The sequence below is a fragment of the Acanthochromis polyacanthus genome, chromosome 13 (assembly GCF_021347895.1).
Source record: "Acanthochromis polyacanthus isolate Apoly-LR-REF ecotype Palm Island chromosome 13, KAUST_Apoly_ChrSc, whole genome shotgun sequence".
Classification (NCBI taxonomy): Eukaryota; Metazoa; Chordata; class Actinopteri; family Pomacentridae; genus Acanthochromis; species Acanthochromis polyacanthus.
In genome coordinates, this window is record NC_067125.1 from 1,877,873 (window position 1) to 1,901,663 (window position 23,791).

Genomic DNA, 23,791 nt, shown 5'->3' on the forward strand with positions numbered 1-23,791 from the left:
AGATCCATTTCACTGTAAATTAACCTGAACATGGTGATATTATCTCATTAAACCTGAAGATTTCTGTCTGTTGGCTTCTTTTCTAACTGTGGCTGTTCACTTCAGCTAAATTATAATGTTCCATTTGTGCTATTTACAGTTTGTGTGCAGTGATTTAATGTATTATTTATACTTTACAATATAATATTTTTCAATAATATGTGAAATAGCTATTTCATTATCATGAGCAATATCTATGATTTAAGTGTATTATTTCACTTTTCCATCCTAGTGTTATTTTGGCAATGTATAGTGCTTATCGTGTGTGTGTGTGTGTGTGTGTGTGTGTGTGTGTGTGTGTGTGTGTGTGTGTGTGTGTGTGTGTGTGTGCGTGCGTGCGTGCGTGTGTGACTTAGTCTAGTGACAAACATATTAACTACTATTAACTATCATTTAAAACAGAAACGACAGTAGGACTCATCAGCGTTTATATTACTGTTACATTAATATTCATATGTGTGTATTTTATGAACAAAGTCAGTTTTGTTTGTTATGAATTTATAAATGATCTGACCAAATCAAAGCTATTTAAAGCTACGTCATCTCTCTGCGACCCTCCCGGTAGTGTCTCGTCGGAGCCAAAATGGCGGACAGTGTGAACGCGGCTGCAGAAGCTGATGTCGGTTAAAGAACGCACCCGGACCGTTAGACATCCAGAACCCAGACCCCGCAGCACCGAGGACACCGGAGAGCCTCCTCAAGAATAGAGCCGTCCCCCGGTACCTGCTGGACGGTGAGAGTTTTGGCTTTTAACTGCTTCGAATCTCCGGCGGCTAGCGGTACAGTTAGCATGCTAACATGTCGAGTCACGGGTCTGTAAGTACCGGGAGCTGCGGCATGAAACAGCCGTGAAACGGCGCACAGCCCCGCCCAAGAGCCGCGGCTCGGACTCGGTACTCGGTACGTTAGTGACCGGGTTAGACTCACTGTGTTTGATAACACCGGGACCGCGTTAGCATGTTAGCATATTAGCCAGAGTCTTCCTGTTTGTGTTGCACTTCCCGTTAGGAGCTCATGCTAACACAGCAGCTGACGGAGATTTAAAGCTCAATACCTGGACAGGTGAGTCTCACCTGACAGTCATTGGAGCGAAGAGAGCAGTCACCTGTGTCTCTGTCACCACTTTACCTGTTCACACCTGTCCTGAAGCTGGTTTACCTGTTCACACCTGTCCTGAAGCTGCAGTCCCAAACACCTGGATGAACAGTAAACACCTGGAGCATCAGATAAAATAATGTTCTTGTAGTTTTGTGTCGTACTCTTGTAATTTGTGTCGTAGTTTTGTGTTGTTTTTTGTTGTATTCTTGTTGTTTTTTGTCATTCTTGTAGGTTTTTGTCGTATTATTGTAATTTTGTGTCATATTATTGTAGTTTTGTGTCGTGCTCTTGTAATTTGTGTCGTAATCTTGTTGTTTTGTGTCGTATTCTTGTAGTTTTTTTGTCATTCTTGTAGGTTTTTGTCATGTTGTTTTTTGTTGTTTATCTTGCCATCTATGTTCTTTCAGTTGTTCTTTCAGATAAGAATCTTACGTTACCTTAATTAGTTAAATATGTTTACTATTTTGGTGCTCAGTAAAGCCGTAGTTTGTGTTTTTGTGCGTGTTGGTTTTATCACGTGTGTTGATGGTGAATTAGTTCATGTGTTATAGTGAAGACTGTAAACAGCTGGAGCGTTATTAAAGCAGTAATCTGACCTTTCTGCACCCTCATGTCTTCGTTAGCTCACTTTACGTTTGCAGGCAGATTATTAGAGTTCCATGTGTTCTAAGGACATTTTACTGGATTGTACAGAAACACTGAGCAACACCTGCACCATGTTTACAGGTAGCAGCACTAATTCTGCATCCAGTGGTCATTAGAACTGTGACGCCTGATTTTAACAGTTTCTGGAGGAATAGCAGCGATGACGTGTGAGCTCCGTGTGACGCTACAACACTCTCCTCATTAGCATGCAGACTCATCCCTCACCTGGACGTTTCACACCTGTCCTGAGTCTGTTGGCGTGTCATCAGTCAGGTGATTCATACCTGAGACTGCTCATAGGTCAGGTAGAGCTGAGGACGCTATGGGACCAAACATCTGCAGCAACCAAAAACACAAATCCAGCTGCTGGACCTGATGACCGACAGACCTGGTCCTCATGAGCCGAGATGTTTGTTAGTGTCCTCTGACGTGTCCTCTGATCCATGTGTTTCATGCGTTAATGATGCGTGTGTTTGATTTGTGTGTCAGGTGGAGATGGCGGAGCGGAGGGTGGAGTGCACGTGGAAAAGACACGTGTCGGAGCAGCTGAAGCTCAGAGACAGACTGCAGAGACACGCCTTTGAGGAGATTGTCCACCAGTGTGAGTGAAGACACGCTAACAACATACACCCAGAACCTGCTCATAACGTGCACTGGAGATGCTCTAATAACACACACACTGATCACACGCTAATAACACGCACCAAAGACGTACTACTAATATGCACTGAAGAGATGCTAGCAGCACGCTCTGAAGAGATGCTAGCAGCACGCTCTGAAGAGATGCTAGCAGCACGCTCTGAAGAGATGCTAGCAGCACGCTCTGAAGAGATGCTAGCAGCACGCTCTGCAGACGTGCTAATAACAGGCTCTGAATACACACTGATAGCATGACAGAGGACACGTGTTGTCGGTTTGTCCTACTGAAATGTTTCTGTCTCAGATAACCGTCTCCTGGAGAAATCAGACCTGCAGGCCGTCCTCTCAGAACGATACCAGGCGGACAAATATGACGTCCAGAGAGGACATGAGACCAGGTGAGGCAGCTCTGTGTGTCCACCTGGACACCACAGGAGACAAAGAAAGTAACTAGTGACCTGAGCGTGTCCTCTAACACGGACCCTGTGCTGGTTCAGTCCTGCAGACTCAAGTCGCAGCGACGCCCTGCAGCAGGAGATGTCCCAGATGAGGATCAGACATCAAGAGGAGCTGACGGAGCTCCACAAGAAACGAGGAGAGGTCAGTCACCTGCATGTCTAACACTGATGAGGTCATCGTCCACACCTGTCTGTCTGAAAGAGTGTTTGAGGGTAAATGTAGCGTCAGAGGGTAAATGTAACACTAGATGTTTGGATGTACTGAGGCTCCAACAGATGTAGAAATCATAGGTTTGATTCAAATCAAAAACTTGATCAATGATTGGATCAGAACAAAGGGAATGTATTCTGCTGCAGTGAGGGTTCTCTGAAAGGTTTCTGCTGAGTCATGCTGAGATTCTCTGGACATTTCTGCCGAGTCATGCTGGGGTTCTCTGGACGTTTCTGCTGAGTCATGCTGGGGTTCTCTGGACGTTTCTGCTGAGTCATGTCAGGGTTCTCTGGCTGTTTCTGCTGAGTCATGTCAGGGTTCTCTGGCTGTTTCTGCTGAGTCATGTCGGGGTTCTCTGGACGTTTCTGCTGAGTCATGTCAGGGTTCTCTGGCTGTTTCTGCTTAGTCATGTCGGGGTTCTCTGGACGTTTCTGCTGAGTCATGTCGGGGTTCTCTGGACGTTTCTGCTGAGTCATGCTGGGGTTCTCTGGACGTTTCTGCTGAGTCATGTCAGGGTTCTCTGGACGTTTCTGCTGAGTCATGCTGGGGTTCTCTGGACGTTTCTGCTGAGTCATGCTGGGGTTCTCTGGACGTTTCTGCTGAGTCATGCTGGTGTTTCTGTCGGACTGACTCAGTTCCTGTAAACACAGGTTTCTTCAGAGCTTCCTGACCATCTGCTGACTGAATCTGAAGCTCTGATTTCGTTCACTAAATCACAGAAAGAGTCCATGTTAATGTGGTCGGGATGTTTTACCGACTTTCCTGAAAGAAGCAGCGAGTCGCATTAATGTGGATGTAAAGGACTGCAGTATCTGAGCTCTGTCAGCTGGTTTCACTTTAACATTCCTGAGAGAAAATCACATCTTACCAGCTGACAGCTCATGAATTCCAGTGCTGGTGTTTCCTCGGTAACCGGCGCCATGGTCCTGGAAGGTCCTGGAATGATGCTGTTGTGTGTTTGTCCCTCAGCTGGCTCAGAGTGTGATCGAACTGAACAACCAGATCCAGCAGAAAGACAAGGAGATCCAGAGCAACGAGGCCAAGTCAGTACACAACCAGTACACAACCAGTACATAGAGTACACAACTCAGTACACGGTCCAAGTCTGTGGTCTGAGCTCTCCATGATGTTCCAGGATGTTGGAGTACCAGCAGCAGATCGCCGGCCTGGAGGGAGACTGTCGGGACCTGAGGAGCAACCTGCAGGTAAGACTACATCCTCTGTCCAATCACACACCTGGAACCTTGTTAAGATCAGGTGTGCAGGTACCTGTACATCAAACCCTTCAGACGTGACGAAGGTCGGTGATGAACAGTAAAAGGTCTGATTACCCACAATCCTCTCCTGCTGCCCTCTGGCTCCCAGCAGCCCCTGCTCTCTGCTCCCATCATGCTCTAGTGCTGCAGCGGTGGTCCAGCAGCTGCTGACAGACAGGATGTGACATCACACTGGGAGTCTGTGCCGAGATCCAACAGGCTCCCTGTGATGACGGACATCCAACAGAACCAATCAGAACGGAGCGCCAGGCTGAGGGGGAGGAGGGAGCTGATCTAAAGTTTTCAACCTGAGACCTTCATCAGTCTGAACCACAGTCACCATCAGCACTAACATTCATCATCAGTTGATCCTCAGAGTTCACTGATCTCGTGCTGGCTGTGTGCTGCAGGACCTGGAGAGGGCCAACCAGACGCTGAAGGACGAGTATGACGCCCTGCAGATCACCTTCTCTGCTCTGGAGGAGAAGCTGAGGAAGACCACTGAGGACAACCAGGAGCTGGTGTCCCGCTGGATGGCTGAGAAGGCTCAGGAGGCCAACCGGCTCAACGCAGAGAACGAGAAAGACAGCAGGTAGGTGAGCACCTGGAGGAGGGGGCGGGGCCGGAAATGGGCCGACGTCTCACCTGTCTGTCTGTTTCAGGCGTCGACAGGCCAAACTGCAGAAGGAACTGGCAGACGCCGCCAAGGAGCCGCTGCCCATTGACCCGTCAGTGGATTCATATTTTACTGCAGCGCCTGTCCCTTTACCTGTGCCTTTACCTGTACCTTTACCTGTACCTGACACATCCGAGGTCTGACGCTTTCTGTTCTTAGGGACGACGACATCGAGGTGCTGGCTGAGGATGCAGGGAAGGTGGGCGGAGAAACGTCACCGAACCGGCCACTCAGCAGGACGTCCAGGTGAGACTATCTGAAAACATCCAGGTGAGACTTGACCTGGTTGTGTAGCTGCTGGTTGTGTAGCTGCTGTTACTCGTCTCTGACTGTTTGTGTCCTGCAGTAAGAAGACCTCCCAGCCTCCTCCTGGTGGTCTCCTGGACTCCATCTCCAACATCTTCGGGTACGTAGCTGTGAAGCTGGTCCTGGTCTCTGCAGGTCTGCTGGGTCTCTGACTGACCCTGTCTGTCCACCTGTCTGTCCACCTGTCTGTCTGCAGCGTGTCTGAGTGTGTCCAGCCTGGACTCGTCCCCCACTGCAGGTGAAGGACTGCGTGTCTCACATGTTCACTCTGTCAGCAGCTCGGCTCCCGTGTTCATATGAACATGTAGTGTGTAGATCGTTTTGACTCTGTCTGAGGAAACGTTCAGACCATCTGCAAACATCTGAATTTTTCTATGTCTTAGAGTTTTTTAGACCTGCCTTCACCTGACCAGTCAGTGGCTGTTGATGGAAACAAGACGTCGTCTGTTTCTGCAGGTTTTCTGAGGGTTTGGTTCAGGTTTGAAGGGAAACCTGTAGCTGTGACTGTTAGTTGTTTTACAGCAGGATGCAGGTGTGTGATTTACCTGCAGACAGGGCTCAGCTCAGCAGTGAGCTCCTCTGTGATTGGCTGCTGACAGAGTGAACACACAGTGAGGTTTGTAGTGATGCAATCAATAATCTCAGCACTAATCAAAGAGCCGCGGAAGGCATGTAGAGATTCTGTGGATGATTTTAAGCATAACAACCCCTGCAGGTGTCCTCAGGTGTTCCCCACCAGTAGGCAGGGTGTTCTCACCTGTAGTGCAGACAGGTATCGGTGCCAGCAGCACTTTCGGATGTCCCTGGTGTCATACTACAGCCTGTTGGTCTCTCATATAAACATATTACAAAAACATCTGAAAATTGATGCTCTCGTATGAAGAGCTGTTTTGTTTTTTTTTAACACTGAAGTCAAACGTTAAAAACGGGAAACATCAGAAATAGCAGGAAGTGGAGTTTCTCCTGAAATCAGATCAACTTTTCCCGTCCCATCAGAGAGCTTCAGCCAGACTAACAGTTTGTCTTCAAGGAACTGTGGTTAGTTTTTTAAAAATGGCCTGAAATGTATATTAATCTGGAAGCAAGGAAGGAGAACGTCAGCTGTAGAAAGTTCAAGAGTAGACCTACCGACAACTTCTTCCAGATGTTTACTATTCATACTGAGGATATTTCCAGAGTTCCAGGTCCTTAAAGTCCATAGAGGAGCACCTGTAGAAAGTCCTAGAGTAGACTGAAGAACTTTCTCCAGTTGTCGGTAGGTCTACTCTAGAACTTTCTCTAGTTGTCAATAGGTCTGCTCTAGAACTTTCTCCAGTTGTCGGTAGGTCTGCTCTAGAACTTTCTCTAGTTGTCAATAGGTCTGCTCTAGAACTTTCTCCAGTTGTTGGTAGGTCTGCTCCAGAACTTTCTCTAGTTGTCAATAGGTCTGCTCTAGAACTTTCTCCAGTTGTCGGTAGGTCTGCTCTAGAACTTTCTCCAGTTGTCGGTAGGTCTACTCTAGAACTTTCTCTAGGTGTCAGTAGGTCTGCTCTAGAACTTTCTCCAGTTGTCGGTAGGTCTACTCTAGAACTTTCTCCAGTTGTCGGTAGGTCTGCTCTAGAACTTTCTCCAGTTGTCAGTAGGTCTGCTCTAGAACTTTCTCCAGTTGTCGGTAGGTCTACTCTCGAACTTTCTCCAGTTGTCGGTAGGTCTGCTCTAGAACTTTCTCTAGTTGTCGGTAGGTCTGCTCTAGAACTTTCTCCAGTTGTCGGTAGGTCTACTCTAGAACTTTCTCCAGTTGTCGGTAGGTCTGCTCTAGAACTTTCTCCAGTTGTCGGTAGGTCTACTCTCGAACTTTCTCTAGTTGTCAATAGGTCTGCTCTAGAACTTTCTCTAGTTGTCAATAGGTCTGCTCTAGAACTTTCTCCAGTTGTCGGTAGGTCTACTCTAGAACTTTCTCCAGTTGTCGGTAGGTCTACTCTAGAACTTTCTCTAGGTGTCAGTAGGTCTGCTCTAGAACTTTCTCCAGTTGTCGGTAGGTCTACTCTCGAACTTTCTCCAGTTGTCGGTAGGTCTACTCTCGAACTTTCTCCAGTTGTCGGTAGGTCTACTCTCGAACTTTCTCCAGACGGACGTTCTCCTTTCCTGCTTCCAGATGAATACACACTTCAACCCATTTTTAAGAAGCTAACCACAGTTCCTTGAAGACAATAATGTTAGTCTGGTCACATGAATGTTGCAGTTCTCTGATATTTAGTTTGTTCAATTAATTCAGCTTCAAACGGAGGATGGAATCTCTTCAATGGATCTACTTCCATCGCTGTTGTTTGGACTACTAACCCTCTACACTCAAATAGTAAAGGTTGGCGATAAGACCATTTACCGACGTTGGTAAACTAAGTTGAGTGATTACAGTTCAGAGGTTTGGGATCAACACATCAAAGCTCAAAGGTTCTCAGAAGACTCAGATTGGAACTTGTCTTAAGGTTGAAATAATCGTTGCTGCTGGCACTGATATCGGTTCATCAGAAAACCCTGAGCTGAAGTTAAAGTCTGAGGAAGAAGATTCAAACCCCCTGCCTCCATCTGACGCCTTGTTTCCACACAGCTGACATAAAGCCTACACCACCTGGTGTCCAAAGTAAGAATTAGCTTGTAGACATCAACCGACCAATGCTAGGAATTTGTCTTCTGGTTGGAGGTCATTAACTATAACACAAGTCTTTGTCATGGTGCCCGTTGCTGCGAAACTCCCACAATGCTCTCTGCTTTAACATGTAGTCTGAGTGACACCTCTCTGGTCTGTACAGGATGAAACAGGAAGAGGCTCCACTAAGTTCAATGTTTTCAGCGTACTCGAGAGAAATTCTAGACTACCTAAACACAGCGGAGATGTTGAGGTTCCTGAAGGGATTTTTGGTGTTGTTGATCTGAAGAGCTGTGTGGAAACGGCTCTAAAGGTGGAGTCCGGCTTCCTCTTCAGTTAGTATCAGAATCTAACCTAAACTGATGTGTTTAATGGACTCTAACTGACCAATGGGCGAAGACGGGACTGGACTGGTTGTTCTGGTCCAGTTCTGCTCTCACCGTCTTGTAACTCTGCAGTTTACTTGACGATGTTACAAGCCGCTCAGTGTGCTCAGCTGTCCCTTCCAGGCTTCTGTACGGACCAGTTTTTAAGTGCTGCTTTTCTCCAGCAGGCGCCGACCTGCCAACTCTTTCAGCACTTCCCCGGAGAGCACCGAGGCGCCTTCAGGAGTCTGTGCAGAGGTCCGAGTGCCGTCCACGGCGCTGCATGTCTTTGTGAGTATCTTCTTCACCAGTACAGCAGCAGCGATGGTTTCACTGGGAGACCAGTTCAGAGTAGACACGTCCTGAACTGAACACTCAGATTAAAGTGAGAGGGAGAACTTTACCGGTAACTGATTAATTGAATAGAGCTGTTTAAGGGAGCTCCAATGAAATAGCTTTGTGGTTTCGTTAGAACTCAGTGTCGGCTGTAGAGAAGCATTTAAACAGTTCTCTTTCCTGATATTTAGCTGTGTTATCAATCAATCATTAATTAATTGTTTAAAATGATCACATCTGATTTTAACCATGAACAAGTAATGTGTCAGTAAAACAGCTTAAACCCTCAGTCATTTAAATACCATCCTGGTAGACTTTAGCTCTGGTTGGAGGTCATTAAGTATAACAGGAGTCTTTGTCATGGTGCCCGTTGCTGCTAAACTCCCACAATGCTCTCTGCTGTAACATGTAGTCCGAGTGACGCCTCCTCTGGTCTGTACAGGAAGAGCCTCCATGACCTTCTTCTTCTGCTTTATGAGCTCATGTATGTTTAAGTTGAAATGTTAGTCATATGATGATGAATGCGTAGCGTCTCCTGTTGGTTGAATGTTAAACCTGTCTGTATGTTCAGGAAGCCCACGATGGTGAAGTAAACGCAGTGAGGTTCAGCCCCGGCTCCCGTCTCCTAGCAACAGGAGGGATGGACCGCAGGGTGAAGCTGTGGGAGGTGGTCGCTGGTGAGTCAGTCGACAGTCTGGTTCCATGAAAACAAACGTCTGAGGCGTGTATCAGATTAATACTCTGACAACTGGTTGATTGTGAGCAGATATAAACGGTTCAGTAACACGTGATGAAGGTCGGTGATGAACAGTAAAAGGTCTGAACCTTAGGCTCCGCCCCCCATCGCCATCTGGCTCCCAGCAGCCCCTGCTCTCTGCTCCCATCATGCTCTAGTGCTGCAGCGGTGGTCCAGCAGCTGCTGACAGACAGGATGTGACATCACACTGGGAGTCTGTGCCGAGATCCAACAGGCTCCCTGTGATGACGGACAAAAACAGAACCAATCAGAACGGAGCGCCAAGCTGAGGGGGAGGAGGAGGGAGCTGATCTAAAGTTTTCAACCTGAGACCTTCATCAGTCTGAACCACAGTCACCATCAGCACTAACAATCAGTCACCATCAGCACTAACAATCGGTCACCATCAGCACTAACAATCAGTCACCATCAGCACTAACAATCGGTCACCATCAGTACTAACAATCAGTCACCATCAGTACTAACAATCAGTCACCATCAGTACTAACAATCAGTCACCATCAGCACTAACAATCAGTCACCATCAGCACTAACAATCGGTCACCATCAGTACTAACAATCGGTCACCATCAGTACTAACAATCAGTCACCATCAGCACTAACAATCAGTCACCATCAGTACTAACAATCGGTCACCATCAGTACTAACAATCAGTCACCATCAGCACTAACAATCGGTCACCATCAGCACTAACAATCGGTCACCATCAGCACTAACAATCGGTCACCATCAGTACTAACAATCAGTCACCATCAGCACTAACAATCGGTCACCATCAGCACTAACAATCGGTCACCATCAACACTAACAATCGGTCACCATCAGTACTAACAATCAGTCACCATCAGCACTAACAATCAGTCACCATCAGCACTAACAATCGGTCACCATCAGTACTAACAATCAGTCACCATCAGTACTAACAATCAGTCACCATCAGCACTAACAATCAGTCACCATCAGTACTAACAATCGGTCACCATCAGTACTAACAATCGGTCACCATCAGCACTAACAATCAGTCACCATCAGTACTAACAATCGGTCACCATCAGCACTAACAATCAGTCACCATCAGCACTAACAATCGGTCACCATCAGTACTAACAATCGGTCACCATCAGTACTAACAATCGGTCACCATCAGTACTAACAATCGGTCACCATCAGCACTAACAATCGGTCACCATCAGCACTAACAATCGGTCACCATCAGCACTAACAATCGGTCACCATCAGCACTAACAATCGGTCACCATCAGCACTAACAATCAGTCACCATCAGCACTAACAATCAGTCACCATCAGCACTAACAATCGGTCACCATCAGCACTAACAATCAGTCACCATCAGTACTAACAATCAGTCACCATCAGCACTAACAATCGGTCACCATCAGCACTAACAATCGGTCACCATCAGCACTAACAATCGGTCACCATCAGCACTAACAATCGGTCACCATCAGCACTAACAATCGGTCACCATCAGCACTAACAATCGGTCACCATCAGCACTAACAATCGGTCACCATCAGTACTAACAATCGGTCACCATCAGTACTAACAATCGGTCACCATCAGCACTAACAATCGGTCACCATCAGCACTAACAATCGGTCACCATCAGCACTAACAATCGGTCACCATCAGTACTAACAATCGGTCACCATCAGCACTAACAATCAGTCACCATCAGTACTAACAATCGGTCACCATCAGCACTAACAATCAGTCACCATCAGTACTAACAATCAGTCACCATCAGTACTAACAATCAGTCATCAGTAAATCATCAGAGTTTACAGCAGGTCCTTGGTTTAACTTATGGCGTTTATGTGGAACTAGTTGAGTGGGGCGGATGAATACGTCGTCACGCGGCGCTGTCAGAAGGCTTTGTTTACGTTCTCCGGTTGTATTCCATCTTAGATTGTGCTGCATTCTAACTTTTTTCCCTCATTACGACTCCATATCAAATAAAAAGCTGAAGTTGTAAAAACAGATCAACATATTCTGTTATCTTCAGGTAAAATGATTCATACGTGTGTGAAAGCCGGTGGTATTCATGACTTTATGAAGAACTGATCCATATCATGATGCAGTAACTGCTTTGTTTACGTTTTCGCCAGAGTTCCGACTTGCGGCGACAATCGACTTAAATCGCGCCGTAGAAACGAACCTGCTGTACCGGTGGATTTATAGTGGTCACTGATGCACGTGCAAGTTGCCAAATCCATGATTTCTTCAATTCATTCCAAATAATTCTGTCTGCAAGTTGCAAAATTCCCAAGCAGTTTGACATTGAATGACTAGTACTTAGAGAAGTGTCCATCAGAGGAGTAAAGAACAGAATAGATCCTTAATCGATGCTCTGATACCTTCATCAGATGTCTTTTTATCTTCACTGTGGTTCATTTTAAAGTCCTCTGTGGAACCAGAACCACATGAAGGAGAGAGAATTCAGAAATGTGACTTGGTTAGAATGATAGAAGCATTTCTGTGATTATGTTTAAAACTGTGAAAACCTGGAACCCACAACATTTTTTTTTTTTTTTTGTTACCAGCCCTTTAACAGATGTTCTGTTTTTGCAGAATCTTTAAACGTGACATTTTACAAACAGATTTTCAGCTCAGATTTGGTTTTAGAGACTCGTCAGAGATGATTAGTTCAAGGACCGTCTGAAAGTTAAACCTCCGTATTAACACTCATTTCGACCTGTGGGTCAGATCGACCCGTTTGAAAATGTGGGGGGAAAAAAAACATTTTCACAGTCAAACTTCTGATGTCCACAATTTCAACATTTTCGGGAAATTTCTGAACATTTTTAGGTGTGGCGAAAAAAGGAAATGTTATAAAAGTTTTTTAAGAACATTCACAAGAAATCAACCAAAATCCTGTTCTTAACGAAAATATTAAGTTTTACTGATAAATATGGAATTACTTTAGATATTTTAGGATTTTTTTGGAAGATTTTTACTCATTTTTTTTTGAGATATTTACAAGCATTTTCTTGCCAAATTTGGGCGATTTTTTTAAAATAAAACTTAAGGGAAACTTCTAAGGAATTATTGGAATTTTCTTCTTGAAGGTTTTGCAAATTTTCAGAAATTTGTGTGATTGTTTTTGCAGAATTTTTTGATTTTTTTTTTTTTTTTTTTTTTTTTTTTTTTCCAGACAAGGAAACAATATTTTTGGTGCCTGTAAATGAGGACAACAGGAGGGTTACAGGCTGTGTGTTTTGTTGTTAAACCTTTGTGTTTTGTTGTGTTCAGGTCGCTGTGAGCCTAAAGGAGCTCTGACTGGCAGCAACGCTGGAATCACCAGCATTGAGTTCGACAGCGCTGTGAGTGTTTCTAAAGCCGGCCTGCAGCTCATCCGTTTAACCTTCTACACCCTCTGAGCTCTGCTTGTTCTGTTTCAGGGTTCCTACCTGCTGGCCGCCTCCAACGACTTCGCCAGTCGGATCTGGACGGTGGACGACTACCGACTGAGGGTGAGTTCAGACTGATGTCCAGACAGAAGCCTTTAATGTTCTCTGTGCAGCACTAGAGTCGTTTTGAAGGGAGCGAGTGTCCGTAGGTCTGGTCAGTGATGTGATGTAAAAGGTCTGAATCTTAGGCTCCGCCCCCCATCGCCTTCTGGCTCCCAGCAGCCCCTGCTCTCTGCTCCCATCATGCTCTAGTGCTGCAGCGGTGGTCCAGCAGTTGCTGACAGACAGGATGTGACATCACGCTAGGAGTCTGTGCCGAGATCCGACAGACTCCCTGTGATGACGGACATCCAACAGAACCAATCAGAATGGAGCGCCAGGCTGAGGGGACAGGGCCTGAGTGGTGATCTCACTGTTCTACTGAGACCAGGTCATGTGACTGAGTTTAAGAGGAGCATCTGTTAAAGCAGCAGGAAGTAAAATTTACTGAGCTCTCTGGTTCCTCTGAGCAACAGCTTCCTGTCTGTCTGATTGCTCGGATTCATGATGTCGCACAAACGTCGGACTACAGTCGGACAGTTGGGCTACAGTCGGACAGTCAGGCTACAGTTGGACTACGGACAGTCGGGCTACAGTCCGACAGTCAGGCTACAGTCGGAATACAGTCCGACTACTGTCAGTCGGGCTACAGTCGGACTACAGTTCGACAGTCGGGCTACAGTCGGACTACAGTTCGACAGTCGGGCTACAGTCGGGCTACAGTCGGACGACAGTCGGGCTACAGTTCGACAGTCGGGCTACAGTCGGACTACAGTTCGACAGTCGGGCTACAGTCGGACTACAGTTCGACCGTTGGGCTACAGTCGGACTACATTTCGACCGTCGGGCTACAGTCGGACTACAGTTCGACCGTCGGACTACAGTTCGACCGTCGGGCTACAGTTCGACAGTCGGACTACAGTCGGGCTACAGTTCGACAGTCGGACTACAGTCGGACTACAGTTCGACAGTCGGACTACAGTCGGACTACAGTTCGACAGTCGGACTACAGTCGGACTACAGTTCGACAGTCGGACTACAGTCGGACTACAGTTCGACAGTCGGACTACAGTCGGACTACAGTTCGACAGTCGGGCTACAGTCGGACTACAGTTCGACAGTCGGGCTACAGTCGGACTACAGTTCGACAGTCGGGCTACAGTCGGACTACAGTTCGACAGTCGGGCTACAGTCGGGCTGCAGTTCGACAGTCGGGCTGCAGTCGGACTACAGTTCGACAGTCGGGCTACAGTCGGGCTGCAGTCGGACTACAGTTCGACAACAGTCGGGCTGCAGTCGGACTACAGTTCGACAACAGTCGGGCTGCAGTCGGACTACAGTTCGACAACAGTCGGGCTGCAGTCGGACTACAGTTCGACAACAGTCGGGCTGCAGTCGGACTACAGTTCGACAGTCGGGCTGCAGTCGGACTACAGTTCGACAGTCGGGCTGCAGTCGGACTACAGTTCGACAGTCGGGCTGCAGTCGGACTACAGTTCGACAACAGTCGGGCTGCAGTCGGACTACAGTTCGACAACAGTCGGGCTGCAGTCGGACTACAGTTCGACAACAGTCGGGCTGCAGTCGGACTACAGTTCGACAACAGTCGGGCTGCAGTCGGACTACAGTTCGACAGTCGGGCTGCAGTCGGACTACAGTTCGACAGTCGGGCTGCAGTCGGACTACAGTTCGACAGTCGGGCTGCAGTCGGACTACAGTTCGACAGTCGGGCTGCAGTCGGACTACAGTTCGACAGTCGGGCTGCAGTCGGACTACAGTTCGACAGTCGGGCTGCAGTCGGACTACAGTTCGACAGTCGGGCTGCAGTCGGACTACAGTTCGACAGTCGGGCTGCAGTCGGACTACAGTTCGACAGTCGGGCTGCAGTCGGACTACAGTTCGACAGTCGGGCTGCAGTCGGACTACAGTTCGACAGTCGGGCTGCAGTCGGACTACAGTTCGACAGTCGGGCTGCAGTCGGACTACAGTTCGACAGTCGGGCTGCAGTCGGACTACAGTTCGACAGTCGGGCTGCAGTCGGACTACAGTTCGACAGTCGGGCTGCAGTCGGACTACAGTTCGACAGTCGGGCTGCAGTCGGACTACAGTTCGACAGTCGGGCTGCAGTCGGACTACAGTTCGACAGTCGGGCTGCAGTCGGACTACAGTTCGACAGTCGGGCTGCAGTCGGGCTGCAGTCGGGCTGCAGTCGGGCTGCAGTCGGGCTGCAGTCGGGCTGCAGTCGGGCTGCAGTCGGGCTGCAGTCGGGCTACAGTCGGGCTACAGTCGGGCAGTCTGGCTACAGTCGGACAGTCTGGCTACAGTCGGACAGTCTGGCTACAGTCGGACAGTCTGGCTACAGTCGGACAGTCTGGCTACAGTCGGACAGTCTGGCTACAGTCGGACAGTCTGGCTACAGTCGGACAGTCTGGCTACAGTCGGACAGTCTGGCTACAGTCGGACAGTCTGGCTACAGTCGGACAGTCTGGCTACAGTCGGACAGTCTGGCTACAGTCGGACAGTCTGGCTACAGTCGGACAGTCTGGCTACAGTCGGACAGTCTGGCTACAGTCGGACAGTCTGGCTACAGTCGGACAGTCTGGCTACAGTCGGACAGTCTGGCTACAGTCGGACAGTCTGGCTACAGTCGGACAGTCTGGCTTGGCTACAGTCGGACAGTCTGGCTACAGTCGGACAGTCTGGCTACAGTCGGACAGTCTGGCTACAGTCGGACAGTCTGGCTACAGTCGGACAGTCTGGCTACAGTCGGACAGTCTGGCTACAGTCGGACAGTCTGGCTACAGTCGGACAGTCTGGCTACAGTCGGACAGTCTGGCTACAGTCGGACAGTCTGGCTACAGTCGGACAGTCCGGCTACAGTCGGACAGTCCGGCTACAGTCGGACAGTCCGGCTACAGTCCGACAGTCTGGCTACAGTCAGGCTACAGTCGGACTACAATCCGAGTACAGTCAGACAGCTTCATCTGAAGGACATGCAAACACACCAATGGTGTCTGTGTAACAGTGTGCTGTTTGTTGTGTGTCTCTAATGATGTGCTGTTTGTGTGTGTCTCTAACGGTATGTTGTTTGTGTGTCTCTAATGGTGTGTTGTTTGTGTGTCTGTTGCAGCACACCCTGACGGGTCACAGTGGGAAGGTTCTGTCAGCTCGCTTCCTATTGGACAACGCCCGGATCGTCTCTGGGAGCTACGACCGGACGCTCAAACTGTGGGACCTGCGCAGCAAAGTCTGTATGTGATTGGACCATTTCTCACAGGTTTCCATAGCAACCAGATGTGACAAGAGCAGCTGTCATTTCACCTGTGCTCTGTTCAGTTTGGAAACATGTGAACGAACCAACAGCTGATGGAGCTCCCCTGTCTCTCACCTGTGCAGGTATGAAGACGGTGTTTGCCGGCTCCAGCTGTAACGACATTGTGTGCACAGAGCAGTGTGTGATGAGCGGACATTTTGATAAGAAGGTCCGGTTTTGGGACATCAGGTGAGTTTGACAATCAGGTGTTGAGTGACATCACAGGTTATACCGTTACAGGTACCTGTAGTGTGTTTTTACCTGTCCATCTGGTTTGACCTCCCTGGTGTGTTGTTGTGTTGCAGAGCAGAGAGCATTGTGCGGGAGCTGGAGTTGTTGGGCAGAGTGACGTCTCTGGACCTGAACCATGACCGCAGTGAGCTGCTCACCTGCTCCAGAGACGACCTGCTGAAGATCATCGACCTGCGCACCAACGCCGTCCGGCAGACCTTCAGGTGAGGAGGAGGTGGGCGGGGCTCACAGGTGAGACTCGGGTGAATTGGAGCCGTCACTGAACCTGCTGTTGTGTTTCAGCGCTCAGGGCTTCAAGTGTGGAGCTGATTGGACCAGAGTGACGTTCAGGTGAGTCCAGCTCTCTGCTCCGTTTAGTTCACCTGCCCGCCCTGACTTCATGTTTGTTTGTTTGTTTCCAGTCCTGACGGCAGCTACGTGGCTGGAGGCTCGGCAGACGGAGCTCTGTACGTCTGGAACGTCCTGACGGGGAAAGTGGACCGAACTCTGGACCGGAACCACAAGTAAGACCTGCTGCTGTTCAGATTTTCCATTTAAAGCACCTTTGACTCATTTATGACCAGATTTATTCATTTTAAACCGTTCTGAACTGTTAATAAACTTTGGACCACTTTTAGTCATTTAGATTAAATACATTTCTTTTATAACTCATTTCTTTACGTTACTTTGATCTGTTTTCGACATCTGTACCAATCCTGAACAGTTTTAATTCATTTTGGACCACTATCAGTCATTTTGATAAATTATTAAATTCATTTATGATCGATTTTTGTCATTTTGTTTCTAACTTTTGTCATTTTTTCTGTCATTTTTGTTTTGTTCATTTTTGTCACTTTCTAACTTTCTTATCTGATTTTGCCTTTTTTGTTTAGTTTTGTCATTTTTCTTTTTTTGTCGTTTTGTTTTTTTGTCATTTTGTTGTCTCATTTTTGTAACATTTTGTCTCATTTTTGTAACATTTTGTCTCATTTTTGTCGTTTTGTGTCTCATTTTTGTAACATTTTGTCTCATTTTTGTCGTTTTGTCTCATTTTTGTAACATTTTGTCTCATTTTTGTCGTTTTGTCTCATTTTTGTCGTTTTGTCTCATTTTTGTCGTTTTGTGTCTCATTTTTGTAACATTTTGTCTCATTTTTGTCGTTTTGTCTCATTTTTGTAACATTTTGTCTCATTTTTGTCGTTTTGTCTCATTTTTGTCGTTTTGTCTCATTTTTGTAACATTTTGTCTCATTTTTGTCGTTTTGTGTCTCATTTTTGTAACATTTTGTCTCATTTTTGTCGTTTTGTCTCATTTTTGTAACATTTTGTCTCATTTTTGTCGTTTTGTCTCATTTTTGTCGTTTTGTCTCATTTTTGTAACATTTTGTCTCATTTTTGTCGTTTTGTGTCTCATTTTTGTAACATTTTGTCTCATTTTTGTCGTTTTGTGTCTCATTTTTGTAACATTTTGTCTGGTTTTTGTTGTTTTATTGTGGTTCTGATCCTCTCTGGTTCAGGTCCAGGTGACTAAATGTTGTTTCTTTGTCGACACTCTGATCTGGAAGTTGTAATGTGGAAATGATGAAACTTGAGCGTATTTTTCTGGATAAATTCCAGGTTGTTGATGATATTCAGTGAAGAGTAAACCGGTGGCCCCTGAACTAAAGCGAGTTAATAAAAGCCTGTTAGAGTTGAAGCTGCTGGAAGACGTCCACGTTAAACCGTACGGATCAGCAGCAGGACGTCGTCGTGTTCCTGTAAAGCAGACGTAACGGTCGTCTGGTTTTCTTTTCTCCTGAGGTCCACAGAGCAGCGTTTTAAAGACGTTTTCATTAACGTGAGCTTCTCTCTGTCCTCAGCTCTGCCATTAACTCGGTGTCGTGGTCGCCGTCTGGAGCGTACGTCGCCAGCGTGGAGAAAGGCAGCAAAGCCATCCTGTGGTCCGACATGTGACTGGATGAGGAAGGACTGCTCTGTGGAGGCCGGCTGCTGCTTCAGCCACATGTTTTCTGAGTTTTAATGTTGTTCGTTTTAAGTGTGACAGAAGAAGACTGTTGGTGGCTCTGACGGTTAATAAAGTTTTATCTGCTGGACGGACTGCGACGTCTTCGTCCGGCTCAGAGACGTTTTCAGGCTGAAGGAAGAGGACAAGCTGAGGACAGGACTCTGATTTAACTCCATATCTCATTACAGAACCACTGTTTGATCACATGATGATGATGATTAAAGGGACGAGGAAAGATGTTTCTGTGACGTGTCTGAGTGTCGGCTGAACATCGTAGAAGCAGCGCCGCATCCGTGACCGTATTTTACATTAAACTGCATCAGAGAGTCTTTATCAGAAGGACAGAAATGTGGTTTTCTCTCAAACACACGGCTACTGCTGATGTTCTGGTCTGGAGATAACCTTTAGTTTCTACAGTTCACCGAGGACAGGATGCTAGTTTAGAAAGAAATGTTTTCCAAAGCAATGATCAAAAAACATCTAGAAGCACCACAGAAAGCTGCAGAATGACCACTGACGGATGGAAACTCCCCCAAAACATGGAAAATCATCATGAAAAGATGTACATTCACCACAAAAAGCTAAAAATCATCTCAAAAAGATGCAGAATGATGACTAAAAGGCAGAAAACCACCATAAAAAAGTGGAAAATCATAAAAAAGCATGCATGTCACACTAAAAGATGCAGAATGACCACAACTTCTGCCCCATGTCTTCACTGCTTCTGCCCCATGTCTTCACTGCTTCTGCCCCATGTCTTCACTGCTACACTGAATGTCTCTCTCTACCTCATATAATCAGGATCAGACTCATTCTTTGGACTGTTTTCCATCAGTGGTCAGCAGTAACAGCTAGCTAAACATGTAGCTTGTACTGCTGAGAAAAAGATCACATTAGCATGGATTAGAGTAGGGTTAGCAACAACACAGAAACATGGAATAAAAAGCTGAGCTAATAAATACTTATTACTGATCAATATGGAGCAGAAGGTTCCAGATGTTCTGGAATGATCCGTAAATGCTGTTGGTCTGCTGAATAAAGTTTAGCTGTTTCTGAATCTGAGGAAGGCGGGTGCTATGCTTGTTGCCATGGAAACCAACCTGGAGGACAACGGGACAGCGTCACCATGGTAACACTGGTTTGAAGATTATCTATCTGATCTCTTATAATGATAAATATGCATATAGACGTAGAAACAGCGATCTGACAGATTATTAATACTTCCAGATGTTACACGCTGATGAAAACACTTTTTTTGCGAAAAATTCAGTAGTTTCAGAATAAATCTCTCATTTAACCAACAAATCTGTAAAACTACAGAACTGTCAATCCCTGAATGTCATTTTAGAAACATATTCACAGGGTGAAAGTTAGATTTAACAGTTTCAGGTGTTAAATAAAAAGAAAAATATATGAAATTATTATGAATCTGTACTCGACATGTTTTCATGTAAAGATTTGTCTTTTAAAATTGTAAATATTTTGTTAATTTGGAGATTTTTGGTGATATTTTACATGTTTAATGGAAATTTGTCCGGAATCTCTCAAATTTTGTCCAAAAATTGTCTAAAGTGATGCAAAAGTGGCTGAAATGTTGTAGAAAGTGACACAAAATATGTTGAAAATGACTCAAAAAATGCAAAATGATGCAAAATTTGTCCAAAAATGACTCAAATTTTGTCCAAACTGACTCAAATTGTACAAAATAACTGAAAACATTTTACAAAATGGCACAAAGTTTGGCTAAAATCACTAAAAAATTGCATAGAATGACTAAAAATGTACAAAAGGATGCAAAATGTGTTAATTTAAATTCAACATCTGCTTCTGTAGTTTTCTGATGTCTTTAATCTGCCACCATTTCCCAGAATGCACCGGTGCAGCCTGCAGTGGGGAGCGTGCTCAGTGATGGCTCCACTCCAGTCTGAGTCAGAGAAGCTGACGGATGTTTAATTGGAACAGTAAACTGATGATGGACTGCTGGATAGTCCTTGTTCTGGTGTGGGAGGAGCCTCTGGATCTGGAGGAGGGGCCTCAGAGCTCAGGGGAGGAGTCTACTGACATTGACTCACCCACCAGCAGTGGAGGGAGGAGTTTCTGAGCCGACTGATCCAGGAGCAGGTGAGGTTCATCCTGAAGTCAGACAGAACTCAGACACGTCTTCTGATAGAACGATGGAAAGGACAAAGAGGAAATTCTTTGTTTTATAGAACTCATCCTAAACCCCACAAAATGTGCCCAATATATCTAAAAATGCACAAAATTACTCAAATCTGTCTATAAATTTGATGATGTGTTCAAGGACCATCAGAGTGGAAAATCTTGTCTGTTTCTACAGTTTCTGACTGATAAATGGAGTCATCTGGAGTGTTTTTGTAGGTCTTTCATAGGGTCGAATCTATTCTGTTTTCTCTCTTTTACGTTGAATTTAAACGTTCTTTGTAGTTCTTTCCTGTCAGTGTTGGAGCACAGATGCTGTTGTTTGGTTTGTTCCAGTGTTGTGTTCTGTGTTTGCAGTCTTTGATGGAAACCATGATTCCTCATAAGGACATCCTATCCACTGATTTGTGACAGCAGAACTTCACCACCAGACCTGAAGGGGATCCAGAGGAGGATGACCCACCAGGCAGCCACTGAGCTTAAACACACTCCAGCTGCTTCCACATTTACAAGACGGAGCTTCTTCTGTGGTCAACCAGAACCGTGTCACATCTTTTAAAGACCTACAAGACCTGAAGATACAACAGAACTTACAGACCTCTGCTAGATTTGTAGAAGATCTACAGGGTTTGTGTCAGACCTCTACAGAACAAGAATTCTAACACATCTGTACATCTCTGGACAACACAACCTCCCAGAGTAGTGTTGGATCCTACATACCCTTCCAGATACTTTCCCAGAGGTCTGCAGGATCTGGACCTCTTCTAGACTTCACCAAAAAACTACAAGTCTTCCTCACATTTCTACAGGATCTGTTGGACAGACCTCTGCAGGAACTGTTTCAAACTTCTAAAAGTCCTAGAAGAACGGTGTAGGACCTGCAGATACAACAAGACTTACAGACCTCTGCCAGACATCATCTACAAGGCTACACCTCTGGAAGACTTCTACAAGAGCTACAACATCTGTGATCTACAGGATCTACCAGAGGATCTTGTAGAACTGTGAAAGGTTATGTCTACAGGACCTCTGCTGGATTTATCCAAGAACTACAGGACTTTATCTGGACCTCCTGCTAGAACTCTGCTCTGTTTATCTCAACCAGCTCTTTCCAAAAGTTTCATCGTAGCTCTTATAGACGCCTGGATCTCTGGTTCTGTTCAAAAGGTCAGAAATGTGGAGCAGAGTTTCCTCAGAGGTCTTGTTTAGTTTAAAGACCTTCAGTTTACCATCACAGAAGAAAGAAACCAGAAAAGATTCACAATTAGGAAAGCACAATCCCAGAATTTAGGCTGTTTTTATTAAGAAATGATTCAAACAGATTAGTTATCGATGGTTAGCAGTTATCAGACTTCTCTCTTTTCCTCGTCTGTCTCCACCTCCCCACGACTTCACCTCATCAGATGTTCATGTATTTCTTATCATCTGACCATCAGGCTGTGTCTTTGTGCAGCTGTTGGTAATAAATGTTTATTTCTATTCAAAATGATTTTCTTCTTCTGTAGCTCCAGCATGTAATCGTAAATAAATCCTGCTTCCAGATGATCCTGGTCTCTCCTTCCATCTACCAACACTGAAGTTCACCCAGAATGACCTTTCTAAAGGTCTCACTGGTGGATTATCAGAAAACAGAAACACATCCAGGAACCGATGTTTGTGATCTGGATGGATGTAAAACTGACACAAAAATGACTCAAAACCATCCATAATGCCAGAAAATGACTTCAGAACGACACGAAATTTGTCCTAAATGACTCTAAAATGATCCAAAATGACGAGAAAAGATCCGATCTGACATAAAACTTGTTGAAAATGACCAGAAAATCATCCAAAAAGAGTCAGAATTCATCCAAAGTGACTCAAAATGATCCAAACTGACTGAAGATTTACAGACAGACACAAAATTAGTCCATGATGCTTCAAGAATGATAGAAAATACCTCAAATTTGTGCAAAACGACTCGAAAATGATCCACAAGTACAGGAAATTAGTTGAAAATGAAATGAGAATTAAACTAAATTGCTTGAAAAGATCCAATTTTCAACAGTTGTCTAAAATTCTGATCAGAAACCAGATCCATTGTTCAGACTGAGACTCCTGGATGGATTTAAACTGATCTGGGGTCAGTTTCTACCAGAACTCAGATGTTTCTCCTAAATGTCATGGTTCTATCTGCTGCACTGATGAAGTTCTACAAAAGTCCATTAAAGTGATAAATCTGGACCCTCCTCTGTGGAACTCAGGAGATATTCCCAGTCTGAAGGTAGAACTCTGATCAGTGATGGAGGTACTGCAGATGAAGGTTGTTTCTTCTGACCAGCAGGTGGCAGTATCACGCTTAGTGTTCCACATTAAAGCAGCTTCATGAAGGTTCAGATGTTCCGGGCTGCATTAGTTTATTCAGAGGTGTGCTTTTATCAGGAGGAGAGGCGGAGCTAAATAAAGGGGCGGAGCTTTACTCGGTCAGCTGGAGGCACAGTCAGACACTCACTGGTCAGTAGATCCACAGAGAGATCCACCTAGATCCACCTGAGACCTCCACCATCTGAACAGGTGAGTCTGTTAGTCAAACTGTAGAAATAACAGCAGATATGTGTCAGACAACGACCTCCAGGGCTCATTTCATTACAGTAAAATGATTTTATTGTCTGCAAGACTCTGGATGTTTTGTGAGAATATAATTTACTGTTCTGTTTGTTTACAAAAGTCTACAGTTAAATGATAAATGACAGTGACACTCTGTGATAGATACGGTGATATTAAAGGTCATTTTGAATCCTCTGAAAGTCTCAGGACATAAAATGTTTCCTTTCATCCATTATCTTACTGTGAGATAATCAATGAAGTCATTAATATAATAATAATTCATTATTGGGGACTTCAGCTTTAAACTCAGTCAGTCCTCCTCAGTCTCTGATGTCTGTGTGCATGAATTAAACTGATGAAGCACATCAGGTTCTAGTCCCGGTTCTAGTTCTGGTTCTAGCTGCTGCATTAAAGTCCTCTCAGCAGCCTGATAGAGTTGTATTCATTTCAATGCAATTTTAAAAATGCATTTACTTCGTTTTTAGATTATTAATAATACACATTTATTCATATGGAAGCTACCAAAATAAAAGCGCTTTAGGATGATGTGTGAAAGCCTTCACATTAAAAGAATAAAAGATTTATAAAAATAAACGTGAAATTATTACATCATG

At 45.5% G+C, this 23,791-nt stretch overlaps 1 protein-coding gene, 1 long non-coding RNA gene and 3 other non-coding genes across 9 annotated transcripts; all 5 read left to right on the forward strand.

Annotated features, from left to right (window-relative positions):
• Positions 1-588: 588 nt before the first annotated feature.
• Positions 589-18,668, forward strand: LOC127530184 (autophagy-related protein 16-1-like). 4 transcript variants are annotated; one of them, XM_051957748.1, is made up of 21 exons: positions 589-772; positions 2,272-2,383; positions 2,726-2,819; positions 2,919-3,021; positions 4,060-4,133; positions 4,226-4,295; positions 4,757-4,938; positions 5,009-5,074; positions 5,182-5,268; positions 5,369-5,428; positions 5,525-5,566; positions 8,505-8,610; positions 9,227-9,332; positions 12,687-12,757; positions 12,836-12,907; positions 16,014-16,134; positions 16,280-16,385; positions 16,502-16,651; positions 16,731-16,778; positions 16,850-16,951; positions 18,286-18,668. In XM_051957748.1, the coding sequence occupies exons 2-21, from the start codon at positions 2,278-2,280 to the stop codon at positions 18,377-18,379; spliced, it is 1,860 nt and encodes a 619-aa protein (XP_051813708.1). In that variant the 5' UTR covers positions 589-772; positions 2,272-2,277; the 3' UTR covers positions 18,380-18,668. The 4 variants fall into 4 exon arrangements, with proteins under 4 accessions (XP_051813708.1, XP_051813709.1, XP_051813710.1 ...); XM_051957749.1 differs by having other exon boundaries at positions 8,508-8,610; XM_051957750.1 differs by lacking the exon at positions 5,525-5,566.
• On the forward strand, positions 4,390-4,662 carry LOC127536951 (small Cajal body-specific RNA 6). The gene has a single exon (XR_007946205.1). It is a non-coding gene; the product is annotated as a small Cajal body-specific RNA 6 (non-coding RNA).
• LOC127536691 (uncharacterized) lies at positions 6,753-8,496 on the forward strand. Of its 2 annotated transcripts, none has more exons than XR_007945787.1 (3): positions 6,753-6,785; positions 6,852-6,950; positions 7,248-8,496. It is a non-coding gene; the product is annotated as an uncharacterized LOC127536691 (long non-coding RNA). The 2 variants fall into 2 exon arrangements; XR_007945786.1 differs by lacking the exon at positions 7,248-8,496 and adding an exon at positions 7,083-7,165.
• LOC127536954 (small Cajal body-specific RNA 6) lies at positions 9,451-9,725 on the forward strand. The gene has a single exon (XR_007946208.1). It is a non-coding gene; the product is annotated as a small Cajal body-specific RNA 6 (non-coding RNA).
• LOC127536956 (small Cajal body-specific RNA 6) lies at positions 12,998-13,272 on the forward strand. Its single transcript, XR_007946211.1, has one exon. It is a non-coding gene; the product is annotated as a small Cajal body-specific RNA 6 (non-coding RNA).
• Positions 18,669-23,791: the final 5,123 nt, after the last annotated feature.